We start from the raw sequence: 20,217 nt of genomic DNA on the forward strand, positions 1-20,217 counted from the left end.
AATGGTTTCCGGATGATAACTCAATGATGCGCATACGCCTAGGATCATGAAACTTCATGGGTAGATTGATCATGACTGCAGATGACCCCTATTGATTTTGAGGTCACTAGGTCATAGGTGAAGGTCACGGTGACCCGAAATAGTTAAAATGGTTTTCGGATGATATCTCAAGAACGCATATGCCTAGGATCATGAAACTTCATCGGTAGATTGATCATGACTTGCAGATGACCCCTATTGATTTTTGAGGTCACCAGGTCAAAGGTCAAGGTCACGATGACCCGAATAGTAAAATGATTTTCGGATAATAACTCAAGAACGCTTTTGACTAGGATCATGACACTTCATAGGTACATTGATTGTGACCCGCAGATGACCCCTATTGATTTTCAGGTCACTTGGTCAAAGGTCAAGGTCACAGTAACAAAAAACATATTCACACAATGGCTGTCACTACAACGGAGGGCCCATATGGGGGGCATGCATGTTTTACAAACAGCCCTTGTTTCCAAATAAATACACTAACGCAAATTTTTTCGCGCTTTTTATCTGGACAAAGAAATTCATTTATTAAATGTAGAATTTTGTATTCTAAATAGCTGTACACAACGCATGCAAACCGTGGCAGGTGATTTAGGCTTGTTGCAATACAACGGTCCTGATTGGGAGCTTATTTCATCATATCTTTAAATAGATCCATATGCCGAAATTCATTTGACACTTTAGAAAATTTCAAAACGTTTTTGTTTATGACTCTTATCTTCTATATTACCCACCCATAATTTGGTTTTAAAAATATATATCGGGCATATACCGCTCTTATAGATTTATAGTAGTCCGGCGGGCGTAAGCTGGCAAATTTCAGTAGCCCGATGAAAAATTTCGGTAGCCCCCGGGCTCCGGGCAATGGATTTGTCGGACACTGGGCTTGATGTTTCAATATTTGTTGTTACAAATATTGCCAAGTTGGTCCATTTGTCGATATATTTTTTCCCCCAATTAGCCATTTAACAATAAAAAAATCCACAATTTACCAAACTCCTTTTACATGTACCTTAAATGGCTATGAAAAACCCCTGACCTGCTCATTAGGTACATTTTTGTTGTTGTTTCTATTGCTTTATGAGTTAGATATTGTAAATGCTTTTAACAACATTTTGTAGGGGATGATTTTTTACCAGATTACAAAATCTACCACGTCATGAATCTGTGTAATGTAATAGCTTAAGCTATAATCATGTTTGATCCTGTATAAAGGGAATCTAAGGTAGAATATGTATAGGCATTAAAGAATATAAATCTTGTATATTAATATTTTTCACAATGGGGGCCTAGGCGACCTGTGTTCACTACCCGTTTCTGGTAGCATGTTAGTTTGGTTAATGATCACAGTGGGGTTTCCTTAAGGTGCTGTGGCTCCCCCGCCCCAGAACACAAGACCACACTTAAAATTAGAAATATTTTTTATATTTTTTGCAGCTATAATGTTAAATTTGTACAAATTTTCATGGGTCAAATAGTTACTATGGTAGGAGTGCCTTTACACACCCTGGCCTCCTCACATAACACAGCATCAGGTGCGGTGGAACCTCATAAATTTTGCAATACACACACACTGTTTATCCAACATTTACTTGTAAGTAAAATGAAATACAACTAAAATTGGCTGATTTCAATCTACATGTATCCTTTAACTGCAGACTATTCAGTTATGTCATGTGATAACAGACTACCTCCCTTTAACATACAATTATCTTGAGACAATAATTGGTAACAATTACAACAGTTACCATCTGTGAAATTGAATAGACAAAAATTACTGTGGCTGTAGTAAGAAAAAGCACTATAATTGGCTGTTTGTTTACTGAGTTCATCTGAAATGTAGCTCTGTTTTGTCACGAGCCAATGAGTCCTCTTTCTCACTTCAGTTGTTGCGGTTTCGTACAAATGCCGACAATATGAGCACCTCCAAGCGGGACGGATCTGCGTCCCGGTCTAAACCTCCATCAGCCAGCAAGTCCTCCACTCAGACACCAACCAAGATGAAGGATTCCAAGTCAGACAATTCTGGTCTGTCTTCTGTGAAAAAGCAGGCACTGAATGGACAGGGGATTGACTCCCCTTTAAATAAAAACTTTCTGAGTAAAAGCCAGGATAATTTAACTAGTCATCAAAAACATAAGCAATCAGCTTTAGAAAAACGGCCAAGCTCTAGTCTGGGACTGCCTGAAGCGAAGAAGAGAAATACTAGTAACAAGGAGAATGTGCAATTTAAAGATAAAGATGGATTTGCGAAGCCCAGGCCGATCAAACAATCATTGACTGGTACACCAATAAGAAAGTCTTGTAGCTCCCAACATATTGACAAGGCTGGCTCTGCTCAGGCAAACAAAACTCCAACAAAACTGTCAGCAAACATAAAAAGAGCGCATTCAACGCAAAATGTCAGCAAAGAGAAGAGTGTAAAAAATAGAAAGTCTGCCACACCTGATGTGATGGCTTATAATGCAGAACTCCTGGCAAATTTTGAAAAGAGAGGAAGATAATGGAGGCAAAGGTTTCTGAACAGATTCAGATCAATGAAAATCGAAAAATGGAAATAGAAAAGTACAAGTATGAAATTAGACAGTTAAAGGAACAAATACCGAGTCATAATCTGTTGGAGGAGTTAGACATTTACAGGTCTCAGAATGCATTAATGAAGGAACAACTCATGAAATTGGGGGTAGAGGCTCAGATTACAGACTGTGAAAAATTGAGCCTGATTAAACATAACCTGGAGGTGGAATCTGCACTCAAGGCGAGCACTAGCTACGATAGTCTGTCCACAGACGGGCAGGCCATTTCATTGGTGCAGGGATTGCTTCTTGGTCCAGGTATATATGTAAATTCTTGTTTTTACAGGCAAAATCAAATATTTGTTTTTTTGCACATTTTGCTTATGCCAAAAATTAATTTCTGTAGTATGGTATTTAAAATAGCCAAATAGACAACTAAACTTGCCTATTTAAATAATGAACAATAAATGTTATAATTCATTCCGTATTATCAGTACTGTAATTATAAATTTTCTTCTTGTGTGAAACAGTCTGCAAAACTAACTTTGTTGTCTTCATAGAAAATGTGGCTATGAAACTTTGAAAATGTCATAGCCAGAGAAAAAATTTCATAGCCAGATAAAATTTAAATTAATTTACAGTGACATTATCATGGAAGGACGGCAATAATTGGGGGCTAAGATTGTAAACAAATCAGTATTCCAGGTTTCAAACTTTTATTCCATCACATCTTATTCTGAGAGTTCTTTACAATATTTTGCGATGCTATTTTCATTATTTTCGAAGTTCTGCAACATCTCGACAGCAAGTATTTCCAGTAAAAATACAAAGCTGGTGCTCACGGGTATCGATCTTAATCATATGAATGATAAACACTAACGGTTATTTTGTAATTTCAAAGCTATTAATAACACACATTCAAAGGTTTTACTTAATTTACAAAAACCCTCGCACTATTATTTCATATATCGGCGTAGAATGCAAGTTTAGTTTACCAAGTATTACAACATTTTAAATACGAATTTTTTTCATTGCAATTCAGGTGATCTATATTAAATTTTTCTAACGCCAGAGCCGAGATTTCATCGTATTGGCGATCAGGCGATGGGTTAATTTTGCAGACTGGTGGAATGTCTTTAGTAAAATGACAGAATAATCAGTACAACTTACATAATTCATGTTTATATATGCGCATTATAACATGACATTGACATTGTATGCTACTGTATGGCATCATCAATCTGTTTTGTTGGGAAGTTCTACAAATCCTTTTTAAAGACCCCAAAATTCATATAGACCATGTAATAATGGAATTTAATTCTGTGAAATTAAATGTATTATAGTTCCTAAAATAATTCATTACAAATGCTGATTTAAGTATACTTTCTGGCGATGCCATTGGACTGAATATGCATCAGTGTATTTTACATATGAATGTAACATTTTTATGCTCCCCGAAATAAAATTTCGGTGGAGCATATAGTTGCCAGTTTGTCCTTCCTTCTTTCCTTCCTTACATATCCGTCACACTTTTGTTACAGTTTCTCATAGCACCTTCAATACTTAACTGATCTCTTTCATATTTGGCATGTAGGTACCTCGCATGGACCTCTGCCTTTTGATGAGGTTTGAGGTCACTGGGGTCAAGGTCACTGAGGCTAATAATAGATTCTTCTGTCACACTTTTGTTACAGTTTCTCATAGCACCTTCAATACTTTACCGATCTCTTTCATATTTGGCATGTAGGTACCTTGCATGGACTTCTACCTTTTGATGAGGTTTGAGGTCACTGGGGTCAAGGTCACTGAGGCTAATAATAGATTTTTCTGTCACTCTTTTGTTACAGTTTCTCATAGCACCTTCAATACTTAACCAATCTCTTTCATATTTGGCATGTAGGTACCTTGCATGGACCTCTACCTTTTGATGAGGTTTGAGGTCACTGGGGTCAAGGTCACTGAGGCTGATAATAATTTTTCCGTCACTCTTTTGTTACAGTTTCTCATAGCACCTTCAATTCTTAACCGATCTCTTTCATATTTGGCTTGTAGGTACCTTGCATGGACCTCTACCTTTTGATGAGGTTTGAGGTCACTGGGGTCAAGGTCACTGAAGCTAATAATAGATTTTTCCGTCACTCTTTTGTTTCAGTTTTTCATAGCACCTTCAATACTTTACCAATCGCTTTCATATATGGCATGTAGGTACCTTGCATGGACCTCTACCTTTTGATGAGGTTTGGGGTCACTGGGTCAAGGTCACCGAGGCTAATAATAGATTTTTTAGGTGTTTATTAACACATACATTGACAAAGCGCATCATCGGGGAGCATCCATCAGTTTCACTGATATTCTTGTTTTTAAAGGCATGAAAAGGTCTGCTTCCATTACGATGTCTGAGCCGGGCATGTCTTTCATCGATTACCACGGAACTGGCGATGCACTGGAGATGCATGGAAAGTGGGACACTCGGAGCAAGAGCAGCGACGCGCTCAGCGACATATCTGTGGCAAACCTCACTGAACGCATCCAGCAAATGGAGGAGAATCACTATAGCACTAATGAGGAACTGCAAGCCACACTGCAAGAGTTGGGCGATCTGCAAGAGACTGTCAATGAGCTCACAGAGGAGAACGAGAGATTGGCTGATGAGAGGACCGTGTTGCTGGAGTCACTGTGCACACAGACAGAGAAGCTGGAACACTGCCGTACACAGATTGAGCACTTGAAGTGCTTGCTGATCAGCGGTGATCTGCCAAATAAGTCGGACAGGGATCAGCATTTGTTGGAACTTCTTAAAGGTGCTCAAGATGAACGCGAGGAGTTTTTAAGGAAGTTAAGGGCAGCTGAAAGTGAGTCCAGAGAAAGTCAGAGGCATATGGAGACAGTGAAAGATAAGGCTCAAATGTTGGAGGATAAGTTAAACGATATGCGATCTGAAAAGGGTAATTTTGAGAAACAGGTTATGGCACTCAAGGAGGCCTTGTCAAATGAACAGATTGAAGTAACACATTATAAGACATTACTTGAAAATGAAAAGACTAAGGTGCAACAGTTGGAGTCATATTGCAAAGTAAATGATCAGAGTGATCTGGAAGAGTTGCTGCATAGCACAAGGCAAGAGAAAGACAGACTAGAGGTCAGATTTGCCGATGTGCAAGATGCACTGGCCCATAGTCAGAATGAAGTAATGAGGCTAAAAGACCAGTTAATTACCAAAGAGGAAGAAGTGAAAGTTCATAGAAACAATGCCAAATCCCAGATTATCGATATGGAATACAAACTTGAGGTCGCAAATAAGAACAAGTATGACTACCAGCAAGAACTGGAAAATCTGAGAGAGCATATCGAACAGTTAGAGCAGAACAGTGAACGATATTTCGAAGAGCGTAAGGAGTACACTGCAAAAATACAAGAGCTTCAAGGTGAGGTAAGCGTGATGAGGCAGCTAAAAGATGTTGCTGAGAATGAACTCCAGGATCTTAAAAATACACATGAAAAAGAGGCAGAAGAATGGACCCAGTTTCAGAAGGACTTGCAAGTGGCTGTTAGGATTGCTAATGATTTCCGGTCTGAAACTCAGTCTGATGTTGAAAAATTGAAATCAGACAATGCAAGCTTGAAGGAAAAATGTCAGACACAACAGTATGAAATTGATAAGCTGAAGGGTGAAATTGATACTTATAAGATTCAGGAAAAAGCAAATGCATCAGTTAAACAATCTATATTGTCATCAGCTGAATTGAAAGGAAAAGTCTTCAGTTCTGTTGACAAAGAACTTCTAGGCCTAAGAGATGGGCGGAAGACTGGTGACAAGTCACAAACTCTTTCAGTCAAGAACTTGATCCGTTCCATAGAGGAGCAAGTGAAAAGTGGTTGCTCATCAATACATTCTAGTTCATGTAGCTCACGCAGAAATTCAGACTCTGAGTCCTCGTTATTGGGTATCAGAGACTTCAATGAAATCCTGAAATCTCCTGGGTCCCCTGTTGGAGACCAAGGGCTTTTGTCACCAGAATATGGTACCCCGCTACGTTCAGCCTTGAAACGAGAACGCCCGTCCCCCCTGCTGAGACATTCCATGAATTTTGAGGCCCCAAGCTCTCCAGGTGTAGAAACCCCCAAGTCTGCGCCTCCCATTTCTAGAGCTGAGCCTTCACCATCCCTGTCCAGCTTATTGACCAGTAGAACTCCGTCTCGAAGAAGTAGTGGTGTCAAGTATGTTGCTTTTCATTTGTTTGTTTGGACTCTGGAAATTTGAATGCATTTATTTCTGCTTTGTGCGTCATTGTATGAACTTTGAATATGATCTAAGATTTTAAATGGTGGTATTTGCCATACCCATAACATTTGTGTATGTGTAATTTTCAGTCTGCTAAACTCTGTTGACATGATGTATGCATTATGTTTTGTTTTGTTGCCAGTCTTGAGATGGGAACAGCTGAAAGGAAGGAGGGAACCAAACAGGACCCACTGTCTCGACTTGCCAAGTCTTTCAAAGGATCACGTAGAAATGCATTGCTCAAATGGTGCCAGCAGAAGACAATCACTTATAGTGTAGGTGTTTTACAATAGCCAACATAGATGTACACAAGTGTGGTTACAAAATGCAGTACCGGGTAATGAAATGTATGGTTTCATGAACAGAATTATTCGGGCTTATTATTCTAATTCCTCAGAATACACCCAACCCTGTAAACCCATACTGAATTCATCTGTCTGTCTGTAGACACATGCTTATCTGACAAAGTACTAATACACTTTTGATTGTTCAAAATGTTAAGAAGCTGTGCACAGGGAAGTTTAATTATACTTTATGTTAAAAGTTCCAAAGGTTATGCCCCTTTTTGTTTTGATCTACTATGACAAACTCTAGTTCAGATTGCTTTTTAAAAAGTATTGGTTTTTGTTAAATACCTTTAGGGTTTTTCAGTTTCAAGAGAAACACATAATTTGCAAATACATGTACAACCTGTAGGTATAATGTATTGTTTTCAAAATCTTGAAGCAACACTGCTTTCTAGTAAGATAACTAAAATATGCAAAATGTCTGTGTCAAATTTATTGTTTGTATTATGACATGACTTATGCATGTACTGTCCATCTTTATCAGAATCATTTGAGACTTACTATACTGCGTTGTACTATCAAATAAACATATCCGGGTTTTCCAGAACGTTGATATCACCAACTTCAGTAGCAGTTGGAATGATGGGCTGGCCTTCTGTGCATTGATACATAGCTACCTGCCAGAGAGGATACCATATGGAGAGTTAAACTCGGAGGATAAGGTCAGTCGCCCTAAGCCGGGCTGGGGATATTTTGTATCCTCACAATAGATTTTTAAGTGGTGCCTGTCACCTAATTATATAACAGTTATGAAGCAAATTTGGCTAAACTTTAGCTGAAACGTAAACATGGTTTTACATCTGTTTGCATTATATCTGTAAAAGCATCGGCTAATTGCGACAGTCTGAACTCAATTTCCTGGGGAAAAAGGGATACGTTGTCTTTAGCCTGTTTTTTTTTGTTTCAATAAATACATGTATGAAATTGATATGGGTTTCTGGTATTTTACATATTGTAAAAATCAACAACTGAAAGCATTCATTGAAAAACTCAAGTTTGTTTAGCTACTTTACAAATTCATTTTGGTATTTCTTCTATGAATGTTCTTGATACATATTGTGGATCAAAGGAATGTCAATTAATGCCAAGCATTTGAAGTATACTTTATTATTGCAGAGACGCAACTTTACTTTGGCCTTCAATGCTGCTGACAGTGTGGGAATCTCTTCAACACTAGTAAGTGCAATTGATTTGAACTACATAAACAATTGAATCCTTTTTAGTTCCCTTACGCATATTCAGTTATAAAACTCTTGAAACGCTTTACAAGTGTTTCTTAAGTGTTCTTTAAAGAACAGAATAAAAAAGTTGTTGTAATCATTTCAAAATAATATAAGTATATTTTGGTCCTAATAAGTATTGCTGCCTAAAGGGGAGCGATATGCGATATTTGGGTCAAGATGTCTTTGATATGTATTTCATTATATTATACAAAAAGTAGAGCAGATGTAGTTACTGGCATAAGCATGTGTACTTAGTAGTGGTAAAACACTTGCATTGAGTTTTGCAAGTATAAGTATATATGTAAAATGAATGTTAAAAATGGTGAAAATCCAAATAAACAAACAGGGTCTAGTTGCTCAAACATTTGCACCAAATACATGGAATAGCTGACTTACTTATAACAAAAATTATTAAAAGGAGCAAGTTGCATATCAGACACGTGAACGCCACAAAAGAATACCCATTTATTTTGAGTACACACAAACTATTTTAAAGATGTAAGTTTGATTTACAGGTTCATCCAAAAGTTATTATCAGCCTTTATTATGTCCCCCTTCGAGAAGAGGGGGTATATTGTTTTGCACATGTCGGTCGGTCCGTCCATCCGTCCACCAGATGGTTTCCGGATGATAACTAAAGAACGCTTTGGCCTAAGATCATGAAACTTCATAGGCACATTGATCTTGACTGGCAGGTGACCCCTATTGATTTTCAGGTCACTAGGTCAAAGGTCAAGGTCACAGTGACTCAAAATAGTAAAATGGTTTCCGGATGATAACTCAAGAATGCTTATGCCTAGGAACATGAAACTTCATAGATACATTGATCATGAATCGCAAATGACCCCTCTTGATTTTCAGGTCACTAAGTCAAAGTTCAAGGTCACAGTGACTCAAAATAGTAGAATGGTTTCCAGATGATAACTCAAGAATGCTTACGCCTAGGATAATGAAACTTCATATGTACATTGATCATGACTGGCAGATGACCCCTATTAATTTTCAGGTCACAAGGTCAAAGGTCAAGGTCACAGTGACTTAAAACAGTTAAATGGTTTCCTGATGATAACTCATGAATAATTAGGCCTATGATCATGAAACTTCATAGGTACATTGATCATGACTGGCAGATGACCCCTATTGATTTTTAGGTCACTAAGTCAAAGGCCAAGGTCACAGTGACAAAAAACGTATTCGCACAATCGCTGCCACTACAACTGAAAGCCCATATTGGGGGCATGCAAGTTTAACAAACAGCCCTTGTTTTGAAAGGCTTTTAAAGTATTATTTAACTGGCCCTGTATTTAACCAGACCTGTACCTGACTCTTTGTTTGGTTTGCAGAACATCAACGACATGGTTGCCATGGAGAGGCCGGACTGGCAGGCTGTGTTCAACTACGTCACTGCAATCTACAAACACTTTGAAGTCGACCACAAGCCTCTTCCATAGCCTTTCCCTTCATTAAGAGTTCTGTTCACAAACCACATCTACAGACATATTTGCCTTATACCAACTGTTGATGTTAAGTATGAGCCTTGATGTGGGACAAGGGGACTAATGCATGTGTGTAAAGTGTCCTACCAGGATAGTCTGTGCAGTCCTACTAGGGTAGTCTGTGCAGTCCTACCAGGGTAGTCTGTGCAGTCCTACCAGGGTAGTCTGTGCAGTCCTACCAGGGTAGTCTGTGCAGTCCTACCAGGGAAGTCTGTGCAGTCCTACCAGGGTAGTCAGTGCAGTCCTACTAGGGTAGTCTGTGCAGTCCTACCAGGGTAGTCTGTGCAGTCCTACCAGGGTAGTCTGTGCAGTCCTACCAGGGTAGTCTGTGCAGTCCTACCAGGGTAGTCTGTGCAGTCCTACCAGGGTTGTCAGTGCAGTCCTACCAGGGTAGTCTGTGCAGTCCTATCAGGGTAGTCTGTGCAGTCCTACCAGGGTAGTCTGTGCAGTCCTACCAGGGTAGTCTGTGCAGTCCTACCAGGGTAGTCTGTGCAGTCCTACCAGGGTTGTCAGTGCAGTCCTACCAGGGTTGTCAGTGCAGTCCTACCAGGGTAGTCTGTGCAGTCCTATCAGGGTAGTCTGTGCAGTCCTACCAGGGTAGTCTGTGCAGTCCTATCAGGGTTGTCAGTGCAGTCCTACCAGGGTAGTCTGTGCAGTCCTACCAGGGTAGTCAGTGCAGTCCTATCAGGGTTGTCAGTGCAGTCCTACCAGGGTAGTCTGTGCAGTCCTACCAGGGTAGTCTGTGCAGTCCTACCAGGGTAGTCAGTGCAGTCCTACCAGGGTAGTCTGTGCAGTCCTACCAGGGTAGTCAGTGCAGTCCTACCAGGGTAGTTGGTGCAGTCCTACCAGGGTAGTCTGTGCAGTCCTACCAGGGTAGTCTGTGCAGTCCTACCAGGGTAGTCTATGCAGTCCTACCAGGGTAGTCTGTGCAGTCCTACCAGGGTTGTCAGTGCAGTCCTACCAGGGTAGTCTGTGCAGTCCTACCAGGGTAGTCTGTGCAGTTCTACCAGGGTAGTTGGTGCAGTCCTACCAGGGTAGTCTGTGCAGTCCTACCAGGGTAGTCTGTGCAGTCCTACCAGGGTAGTCTGTGCAGTCCTACCAGGGTAGTCTGTGCAGTCCTATCAGGGTAGTCTGTGCAGTCCTATCAGGGTAGTCTGTGCAGTCCTATCAGGGTAGTCTGTGCAGTCCTACCAGGGTAGTCTGTGCAGTCCTACCAGGGTAGTCTGTGCAGTCCTACCAGGGTAGTCTGTGCAGTCCTATCAGGGTAGTCTCTGCAGGCCACACAGCCTAATCATAGACCATAGTTTTGGCCTTCCTGTTATTTGTCTTTTAAAGGAAGTCTTTTCTTAGCAAAAATCCACTTAAAGCGGGACTGCACTATTTTCATATGTGTTAAATTGTAATTTATTGATAAATATATGTTACAATAACACAAAATAGGGAAGAAAAATTATACATTGAAGACGAATTTCATGAAATGCAGCAGACAAATTAGGGCCTCAAGCTGATTGTGACGAAGATATTTTGTACATATTTTCCTACAATAACTGAAGCATTCGTCTTTTTATTAGGATCAGAGTTAGTGTTCGTGTGATGATGAATAGATATCGTTGCAGGAAATTAAAATGATCAGCAAAACTAAATTTAGATACACATCTTACATGCATGATATACATGCTGGCAAATTTGACTGTACAGACATTTTTGATTTCAAAATTAAATATCTGGCTAATTTCACATTTTTCAACACATGTTCTTCTTAACTTTTATTTTAATTTTTTTTTAAATATATGTATAATAAGTTTTTTACACATTTTATATAAATTCATAAATATTTGACGAAATGGTGCAGTCCTGCTTTAAGGCGGAATAAGAACATGCATTAAGACCCGTTTTCCCAGAGTGTGTCTCAGTCTTTTATAACATCTACAATGCTTCAAATTCATGACCTTTGTGTCTGCAGTCATGAGCAGTATTTTAAATTCTAATAAGTAAATACTTATGTTTTCTAAAGACATTTTTTTAACTTAAGCTGACACAAATATGTCTAGAGACATACATGGCAAAAGAACCAACTAAAAGGCACAAAATCCCTACAACCTATACTGTTACTCATATTATTAGCATTACTACCATTATTGCGGTATCTAAAAAATAAATGTATTATTGTTTTTAGTTCTTTTAGCACAACATGAAAATAGTGAAATGTTTGTATCAACTATTGTCTGTCATTTATTGTCTACATTTTCCTTGTGAAATCTCTAGAGGCTGCATTTATTGCCATAATTTTTTTTAAATGGTCAGAAATTTTCCCACAATATTATCTAACTTGAGCTGTTTTTAAAAATGCAGTCACTAGTTTAAACAAAGGAGAGTCTTTTGAACACTCTAGAAGATAATTTACTCGCAATCATCATGGCACTTGGTCAGAATGTTTGCTCCATTTATTTTTCGTTACCCAGTGTAACTGTCACAGAGTGGTTAAAAACTAGCTCACTGGTTATAATCGACCTTTTGACCTTTTATTGTAAAGGTATACTTACTTTTATAAAAACGATTTTTTTCGAAAAAGCATTTGAATTGGCGTTTTACATGTATAATGTATCTTAAAATGTCTCTTATTGAAAGTTGAAATCCATTTCTAACTTCTAGCATTTGATGTTATTTTTTGCATGCACCATAGTTGACTTACATGTATTTAAAATTACAGGTACATCATTCTAATTGCACATTATGTTAATTTGTTAACCTTAGTACCCACGGTGTATTCCTGAATTATATAGTTCGTATTATGTTTTTTTAATGAAAATATAAATGAGACAAAACTAGCAATTTTGAAAAATTTGTAAAGAATGATACCATACATAAAGATGTAATCATACTACATATCACTGTGCCTTTTCAGTTATTGCTATCTAGCAGAAAACTTTCTTTCACATAATGTTTCTTATTTGATTCCCAATTATTGGTAAACTTATCTCTTACTTCTATTTGTAAAAATATATTATTGTATTTAACTTTCAAACTCATTTATTATGTAAAAGACACGAAGAAAGTATCTTGTACTCATACAATTAGTGCCCTCAGTATTGTAAGCATAAATCAATCACTCTTATTTGTAATATGTGTTTTATCTTTTGTTGTTTGACTTGATATCTGCAAGGTCCTGCTTGATAAACCTTTTGCACTGACATACAGTTTGTTAAGTTTGGACAATTGTATCCATTTGGAATCGTGTATTGTGCAATATATACTTATGTAAATTTTGTCCATCATATGGCATAATCCTTTTTACTCATTTGTTACTCAGTACATTTTATGTTTCTTTTCTTGCTACAAATCTGAATTTTTGCGTTTTATTATTATTAAAGATTATAAGTCATTTATTTATATTATTTAATAATAACTCATCATTAAACCTTGTAGTTAAAAAACATCTTAATAACATAATTCATATTGTATTGTTCATTTTTTAGCATGGCAATTTTTATGCCCCAAGATGTTGAGTGCTTGCACTTGTCATTTTGTGTGTATGTATGTATTCCCTAAGGTTATGTTTACAATTCCACTTGACTATTCTTAGTGGATTGCACTCGTATGTTCTCAAATTAATGTCGTAAATTTTTATATAACAGAATTTGTGTCAGAATGGATGTCACCAGTTTTTGCAGAATTATGACCCTTTGTCTATTTTTCCACTAAAGAATATATGATCCCCAAATTGTGGGTACTCAAAACCTATTTGACTGTTTGCCCAATTTCGCTAAAACTTTCAAGGTTTATCAACCTTACTGTTTAATTATTGTAAACAAGGATTTCAGAATTATGATCAATTGTTTTGTTTTCCACCAAAGTCCCCCAAAAATGTGCGCTAAACTCCTCTTTAAATGCTTGGTGGATTTTGTTCTCAATTCTCAGCTGAATAATTTCATTTTAAGGTGATCATGAAGAATAGTAATTTTTGTGCTACCAGTTTTGGCTGTTTGTTAATTTTTCCCAAGCAGGTGTCATTGGGGGCATCGGTGTATGTGGCTCATTTAGTTCATGCTTTCTTACTGTTAATATGCAGGTAAATTTTAATTAAGCAATGCTTGAAAAAGTTTATCGTTATTTTAAAAATTAAGTGGTGTCATCATTTATGTTTGGCCATCTATTAGTTTATGAAAATTCTAAGCTATTTTACCTAAAAATGAATTCCTTATAAAAGTTCTTTTATACTTTTAATACTTTTATTAACACAAATTACGCTACTTTAAAATTTACCAAGATGGTTGGGCATATACATTATAATTAAAAATTGTATGGTTATAACATATCAATCAATAACATAATTTTACCAGAATTAAAACTTTCTGTTCATGCATTTTTTGTCAGTAATCAAATAGATTGCATATAATTTCATCCTTTTTTTAAAAGAAAAACAGCTTAGTTATCTTAAAAATTGTGTCCTACTATGTGAACTTCACATTTACATTGCTTTATTGTCCCCTACTTGTGAAACCGGAGGGGACTTATGGTTTGCGCTCTGTCTGTCAGTCTGTCAGTCCGTCACACTTTTCTGGATCCTGTGATAACTTTAAAAGTTCTTCATATTTTTTCATGAAACATGAACAGATGGCAATATGGACATTATGCACGTCATTGCATTTTGTTCCGACGTATAGAATTCTGGTTGCTATGGTGACAAATATATAAAAAAATCAAAAAAATCTGAAAATGGTGGAGTTTCACCAGTAGGGGACTTATATTTCTTGGCAATAGTCTTGTTATATTTCGATTTCATAAATTGTTTATTAGTTATTATTCTAATGTATTTTTTGGAGTTTCATGTTCTGTCTATGCTTGAATTGAGATTATTTATGCTTGTAATGTGTTTCTATTCTCTTTAGCTTTGACTTAAATGTCTGTTGTTTTATCAAACTGTTCAGTATTCATTATTTGACCATTTTTACCATAATTATTCAATCATTTTTACCATAATTATTCAATCATTTTTACCATAATTATTCAATCATTTTTACCATAATTATTCAATCATTTTTACCATAATTATTCAATCATTTTTCTGTTCTAAATTGCATTTGCTTTTGTAATTCATTACATGTCAAATAGAAATAAATAATTTAATGTATAGATGTTTGTGTTATGTATAACTTACGTTAAGTCTCTTATCAATTTTCTCAAACAATGTATTATTTATTGGGTCCTTAAAGTTAGCATAACGATCATCAATCACTGTCAGGTCAACCATATGCTGAAAGGCTCAGTTTTTTACCTGACATACAATCTCAGCAATCCATCCGACATACACGCTCAGCATCTTACTATTTGAGTTGGGAACTGCTAAACTAATTTCCACGATGTACATTCATTATAACAACAACCAGTTGTTCGCATGTTTAACCAAGACTTGATTCGTAATGCAAGTGATGCCCGTTTGAAGAGCAAGAGCTATGTCGGGACAAGGGCATTTATGAATGAAATGTTGTAAGTCATAACATGGAAGCTGCCGGATCATCTGAGGTCATTTTGAAATACTTAGATCAAGTTTAAGCAGATTCATTGGTCATCTGGCCACCTAAATTCCCGAAAAATGAGGAATTGTGTGGCAAACATTTTTAGTTGAGGGTTACTTTTTTTTCTTCTTTTTAGCTCACCTGAGCACAATGTGCTCATGGTGAGCTTTTGTGATCGCCTTTTGTCCGTCATGCGTCGCCCGTCGTGCAGCGTTAACATTTGCCTTGTTAACACTCTCGAGGCCACATTTATTGTCTTATATTCATGAAATTTGGTCAGAAGATTGTTCTCAATGATATCTTGGATAAGTTCGAAAATGGTTACGTTTGCTTGAAAAACATGGCTGCCAAGGGGCGGGGCATTTTTCCTTATATGGCTATAGTAAAACCTTGTTAACACTCTAGAAACCACATTTATTGTCCAATCTTTATGACACTTGGTAAGAAAATTTATCCCAATAATATGTTGGATGAGTTGGAAAATGATGCCAATTGGTTGAATAACATGGCCGCCAGGGGGTGGGGCATTTTTCCTTATATGGCTAAAGTTAAACCTTGTTAACACTCTAGAGGCCACATTTATTGTCCAATCTTTATAAAATTTGGCCAGAAGTTTGGTTTCAATGATATCTTGGATGAGTTTGAAAATGGTTACGTTTGCTTGAAAAACATGGCTACCAAGGGGCGGGGCATTTTTTCCTTATATGGCTATAGTAAAACCTTGTTACCACTCTAGAAGCCACATTTATTGTCCAATCTTAATGAAACTTGGTCAGAAGATTCATCCCAATAATATATTGGACGAGTTCAAAAATGATGCCGGTTGCTTTAAAAACATGGCCACCAGGGGGCGGGGCATTTTTTCTAAGGTTGCGATATTGCTTTAGTATGGCTGCCAAGGGGCGGGACAATTTCCCTTATATGGCTATTGTAAAATCTTGTTAACACTCTAGCGGCCACATTTATAGTCCGATCTTCATGAAACTCGGTAAGAAGATTCATCCCAATAATATCTTGGATGAGTTCAAAAATGATGCCGGTTGGTTGAAAAACATGGCCGCCAGGGGTCGGGGCATTTTTCCTTATATGGCTATAGTAAAACCTCTCTAGACACTCTAGAGGTCACATTTATTTTCCGATCATCCTGAAACTTGGTCAGAAGATTTGTCCCAATGATTTCTTGGATGAGTTCGAAAATGGTTGAGGTTGCTTTAAAAACATGGGCACCAGGGGCGGGGCATTTTTCCTTATAGGGCTATATATGTCTTTAGTAAAACCTTGCTAACACTCTAGAGGCCACATTTCTTGTCTTCCAATCTTCATGAAACTTGGTCAGAAGATTCATCCTGATAATATCTTGGACGAGTTCAAAAAGTATGCCGGTTGGTTGAAAAACATGGCTGCCAGGGAGCGGGGCATTTTTCCTTATATGGCTTTAGTAAAACCTTGTTAACACTCCAGAGGTCACATTTATATTTGAATCTTCATGAAACTTGGTCAAAAGATTTGTCCCAATAATATCTTGTTAGCTCAGGTGAGCGACTCTTGTCCTTATATAGCTATAGTAAAACCTTGTTAACTTTCTAGAGGCTATATTTATTGTCCGATCATCATGAAACTTGATCAGAAGATTTGTCCCAATGATATCTTGGACATGTTTGAAAATGGTTCCGGTTGCTTGAAAAACATGGCCAGAAGGGGGCGGGGCATTTTTCATTATATGGCTATATATGGCTTTTGTAAAACCTTGATAACACTCGATCTTGATGACACTTTGTCAGAATTTCATCCTTATTATATCTTGGACGAGTTTAAGAATGGTTTGGGTTGGCTAGTATGGTCTGCAATCTACAATGTACTATTAGTTTAAACGTCACCATTCATCCAATTTCTTTGCTAAACACATCGCATGGCTTCAGTCCTAAAGAAGATGCATTATTCAAACGATTGAACGTTTTCTTATCACTACGACATGTCAACTTTGAATTAGGCCTTAAAGTTGGACTTTTATTATTAGTTCTTTGTGGGGTTTTTCTTTGAACACAAACACAAATGAGCCGACATGAAAATAACAATGGGCACGTAGACGGTACATTTAATGCAAATAATGGAATGAACATGTATGAAACGACACAATAAATTATATTTATGTGGTAAGCATAAACATATCAATTGGTCTACACGTCAGGAGTAAAAAAATGAAATACTGAAGATTGAACTACTGGCAATCATTTCTGTCATGAACAGTCCTCAAATGTAAAATACTAAAAGTCTCCTTTTGTGCAAGGTATGTTCTCTCAAATGGCATATTCGCGATAATCTAAACCAATTATTACTTTCTACAATAAACAAACTGCAAAACATTAAAAAAACTTCTCCAAAAACATGGTTCATAGCACTTTCAAAAACATGTTTCAAAGAACTTCTAATATTTTACCCTAGACAATTTAAATTACTCGGCTTAAAAATTTCAAGAGAAAACATAAACGTTTTATTGAACAAATGTAAAAGGAACATCTAGAGCTTTCCCAATGTCTATAATCTGCCATCGTGGGTGAGCTGGAACCCAAGCACAATTACTGTGTGTGTTCTCCGTTATCACCGCCTTACACGGAGACTAATATATACCGCAATTCTCACAACAATACAAACGATAGCCAGTGTCGAGATATAACAATGGAGCGGTAGTGCAATCCCAGCATGATGAAGAATGTCGTCTGCTGTGATGAAGGCGTTGACATCATCTGAGCATTTCGACATCGATGAAACTGCGGTGTTGTTGCATCTATAAAAATTATGTACGTTTTACTAATTGTAATAAAAAAGGCCGAAAACCCCAAGCAAGAAAGCCGACAATGAAGATCGATCGATAGAACATTGTAATGATTCTGAAATATCAGTGCTTTTTCTTTTTAACTATTTTCAATATATATATTGTTATGTTATTTGTGTAAACAGCCGCTTTACAACATTATTGAACGGAGAAACATAAATGTTGACAATTCATTAAGAGATCTGACGCTTATGTTGGTCGTTAACTGCATGCACTAGAACCGCATCTGCCCTTTTTTTTACGTGAAACACATATTTCTGAGTTAAATATACCTGAAATACTGGTGCCAAAACATATTTTACTGTCCGTTAGCTCATAGAAAAAACTCTATCTTAAATATGTATACAACTGTATTTCCTCCAAATACACCAAGGGCTGAACAAATAATAAAGTAAATGTATAAAATATTTAACAAAAAGCATAGGCATTATATGTATACATGGTACAATAACTTACATTTCGTGAGCAAACAGTTAACATTGACGTTATAAACAAGGAAAACGTATATACACATTTGAACTATCATCTATATAGAGGATATTTGTTGGATTCGGTGGATTATCGATTTTAATTCACGAATGATCATAGAAAATTATATATTTTTTTATGATCATGAGTGAATTAAAGGGATCTTTTCACGGTTTGGTAAATTGACAAAATTGAAAAAAGTTGTTTCAGATTCGCAAATTTTCGTTTTAGTTATGATATTTGTGAGGAAACAGTATTACTGAACATTTATCATAGTCCAATATAGCCATTATATGTATCTTTTGACGATTTGAAAACCTAAAAATTATAAAGCGTTGCAACGCGAAACGATTTAATAATTTGGAGAGTTCTGTTGTTGTCGTTTAAATTTACGAAACAAAAAGATTGATAATATAAGGTATAAAATAATTAAATTTTGTAAACCCGGCGGAATAGCCGAGAGGGCTAATGCGTTTTTACTTCAGACTAACTCCAGGACTCTGGGAGTCACTGGTTCCAGCCCTGGTACCGGCTACTTTTTTTCCTTTTTTTAATTTTATTCTTGATTTTTTTTACTTGAGCTTTTAAGATCGAATGTTTACATTTATCAATATAGAGCATTTCATGACAAACTTTAAAATATGCCAAAATCTGTGAAAAGGCCCCTTTAAAATCGATATTCCACCGAAACCAACAAATTTTCTTTTTATTTTATGCTTTTTGTCACCCTTATATACAATGTTTAAGCGTTTAACTAAATAATTTCGCTATGATAATGACGTCATTTCATCAAAAAATGACGTCATTTCACAGTTAACAGTGAAAATTATCGATAATTTGCACTGATAATTTTCATTGTTTGAAACAGTGAAATTATTAGTTTTAATTCACTGATATTTTTCTATAAACCACCGGAAAGCATAAAATAAATAGAGGATATTTGTTGGATTCGGTGGATTATCGCTTTTAATTCACGAGTGATCATAGAAAATATATATTTTATATGATCACGAGTGAATTAAAATCGACATTCCACCGAAACTAACAAATTTTCTTTTTATTTTATGTTTTTTTTTCACAGTTCATAGACATTGTTTAAGAGTTTAACTCAAGAATTTCGCTGGGAAAATGACGTCATTTCGTCAAAAAATTACGGTCATTTAACATAAACAGTGAAAAATTATCGATAATTTTCACTGATAATTTTCATCGTTTGAAACAGTGAAATTATCAGTTTTAATTCACTGATATTTCTCTATAAACCACCGGAAAGAATAAAATAAAGGCATGTTATTAAAACAAATTTAGAAAAATAAATCTCCAAGAGGTCAACGAAACAGAAAACAAAAACAAACTCAAAACAGTATGCATGTGACATTAACATTAAACATATGAGCATTGTTCTGAGAAAACTGGGCTTAATGCATGTGCGTAAAGTGTCGTCCCAGATTAGCCTGTGAAGTCCGCACAGGCTAATCAGGGACGACACTTTCC

General features: G+C 36.6%; 3 protein-coding genes across 4 annotated transcripts in view; 1 reads left to right on the top strand and 2 right to left on the bottom strand.

Annotated features, from left to right (window-relative positions):
- LOC127834214 (cytospin-A-like) overlaps nucleotides 1-10,434 on the top strand; it is a 217,276-nt gene extending 206,842 nt beyond the window's left edge. The window contains 7 exon segments of the mRNA XM_052359874.1: nucleotides 1,929-2,532; nucleotides 2,535-2,876; nucleotides 4,925-6,776; nucleotides 6,983-7,115; nucleotides 7,733-7,849; nucleotides 8,304-8,363; nucleotides 9,754-10,434. Coding sequence (XP_052215834.1) covers nucleotides 1,959-2,532; nucleotides 2,535-2,876; nucleotides 4,925-6,776; nucleotides 6,983-7,115; nucleotides 7,733-7,849; nucleotides 8,304-8,363; nucleotides 9,754-9,861 — 3,186 coding nt within the window. The 5' untranslated portion in view covers nucleotides 1,929-1,958 and the 3' untranslated portion in view covers nucleotides 9,862-10,434.
- LOC127834288 (uncharacterized) overlaps nucleotides 1-20,217 on the bottom strand; it is a 184,311-nt gene that overhangs the window by 151,951 nt on the left and 12,143 nt on the right. The window contains exon 13 of one of the 2 annotated variants that reach the window (XM_052360025.1): nucleotides 17,730-18,207. The exons of the other annotated variant lie outside the window; for it this stretch is intronic. Coding sequence (XP_052215985.1) covers nucleotides 18,021-18,207 — 187 coding nt within the window. The 3' untranslated portion in view covers nucleotides 17,730-18,020. Of the gene's footprint in view, nucleotides 1-17,729; nucleotides 18,208-20,217 lie in introns of those variants that run through there. 2 annotated transcript variants of the gene reach the window in all.
- LOC127834310 (ATP-dependent RNA helicase DDX55-like) overlaps nucleotides 1-20,217 on the bottom strand; it is a 174,128-nt gene that overhangs the window by 49,676 nt on the left and 104,235 nt on the right. The window lies entirely within an intron of this gene.

Source organism: Dreissena polymorpha, chromosome 1 (assembly GCF_020536995.1).
Source record: "Dreissena polymorpha isolate Duluth1 chromosome 1, UMN_Dpol_1.0, whole genome shotgun sequence".
Classification (NCBI taxonomy): domain Eukaryota; kingdom Metazoa; phylum Mollusca; class Bivalvia; order Myida; family Dreissenidae; genus Dreissena; species Dreissena polymorpha.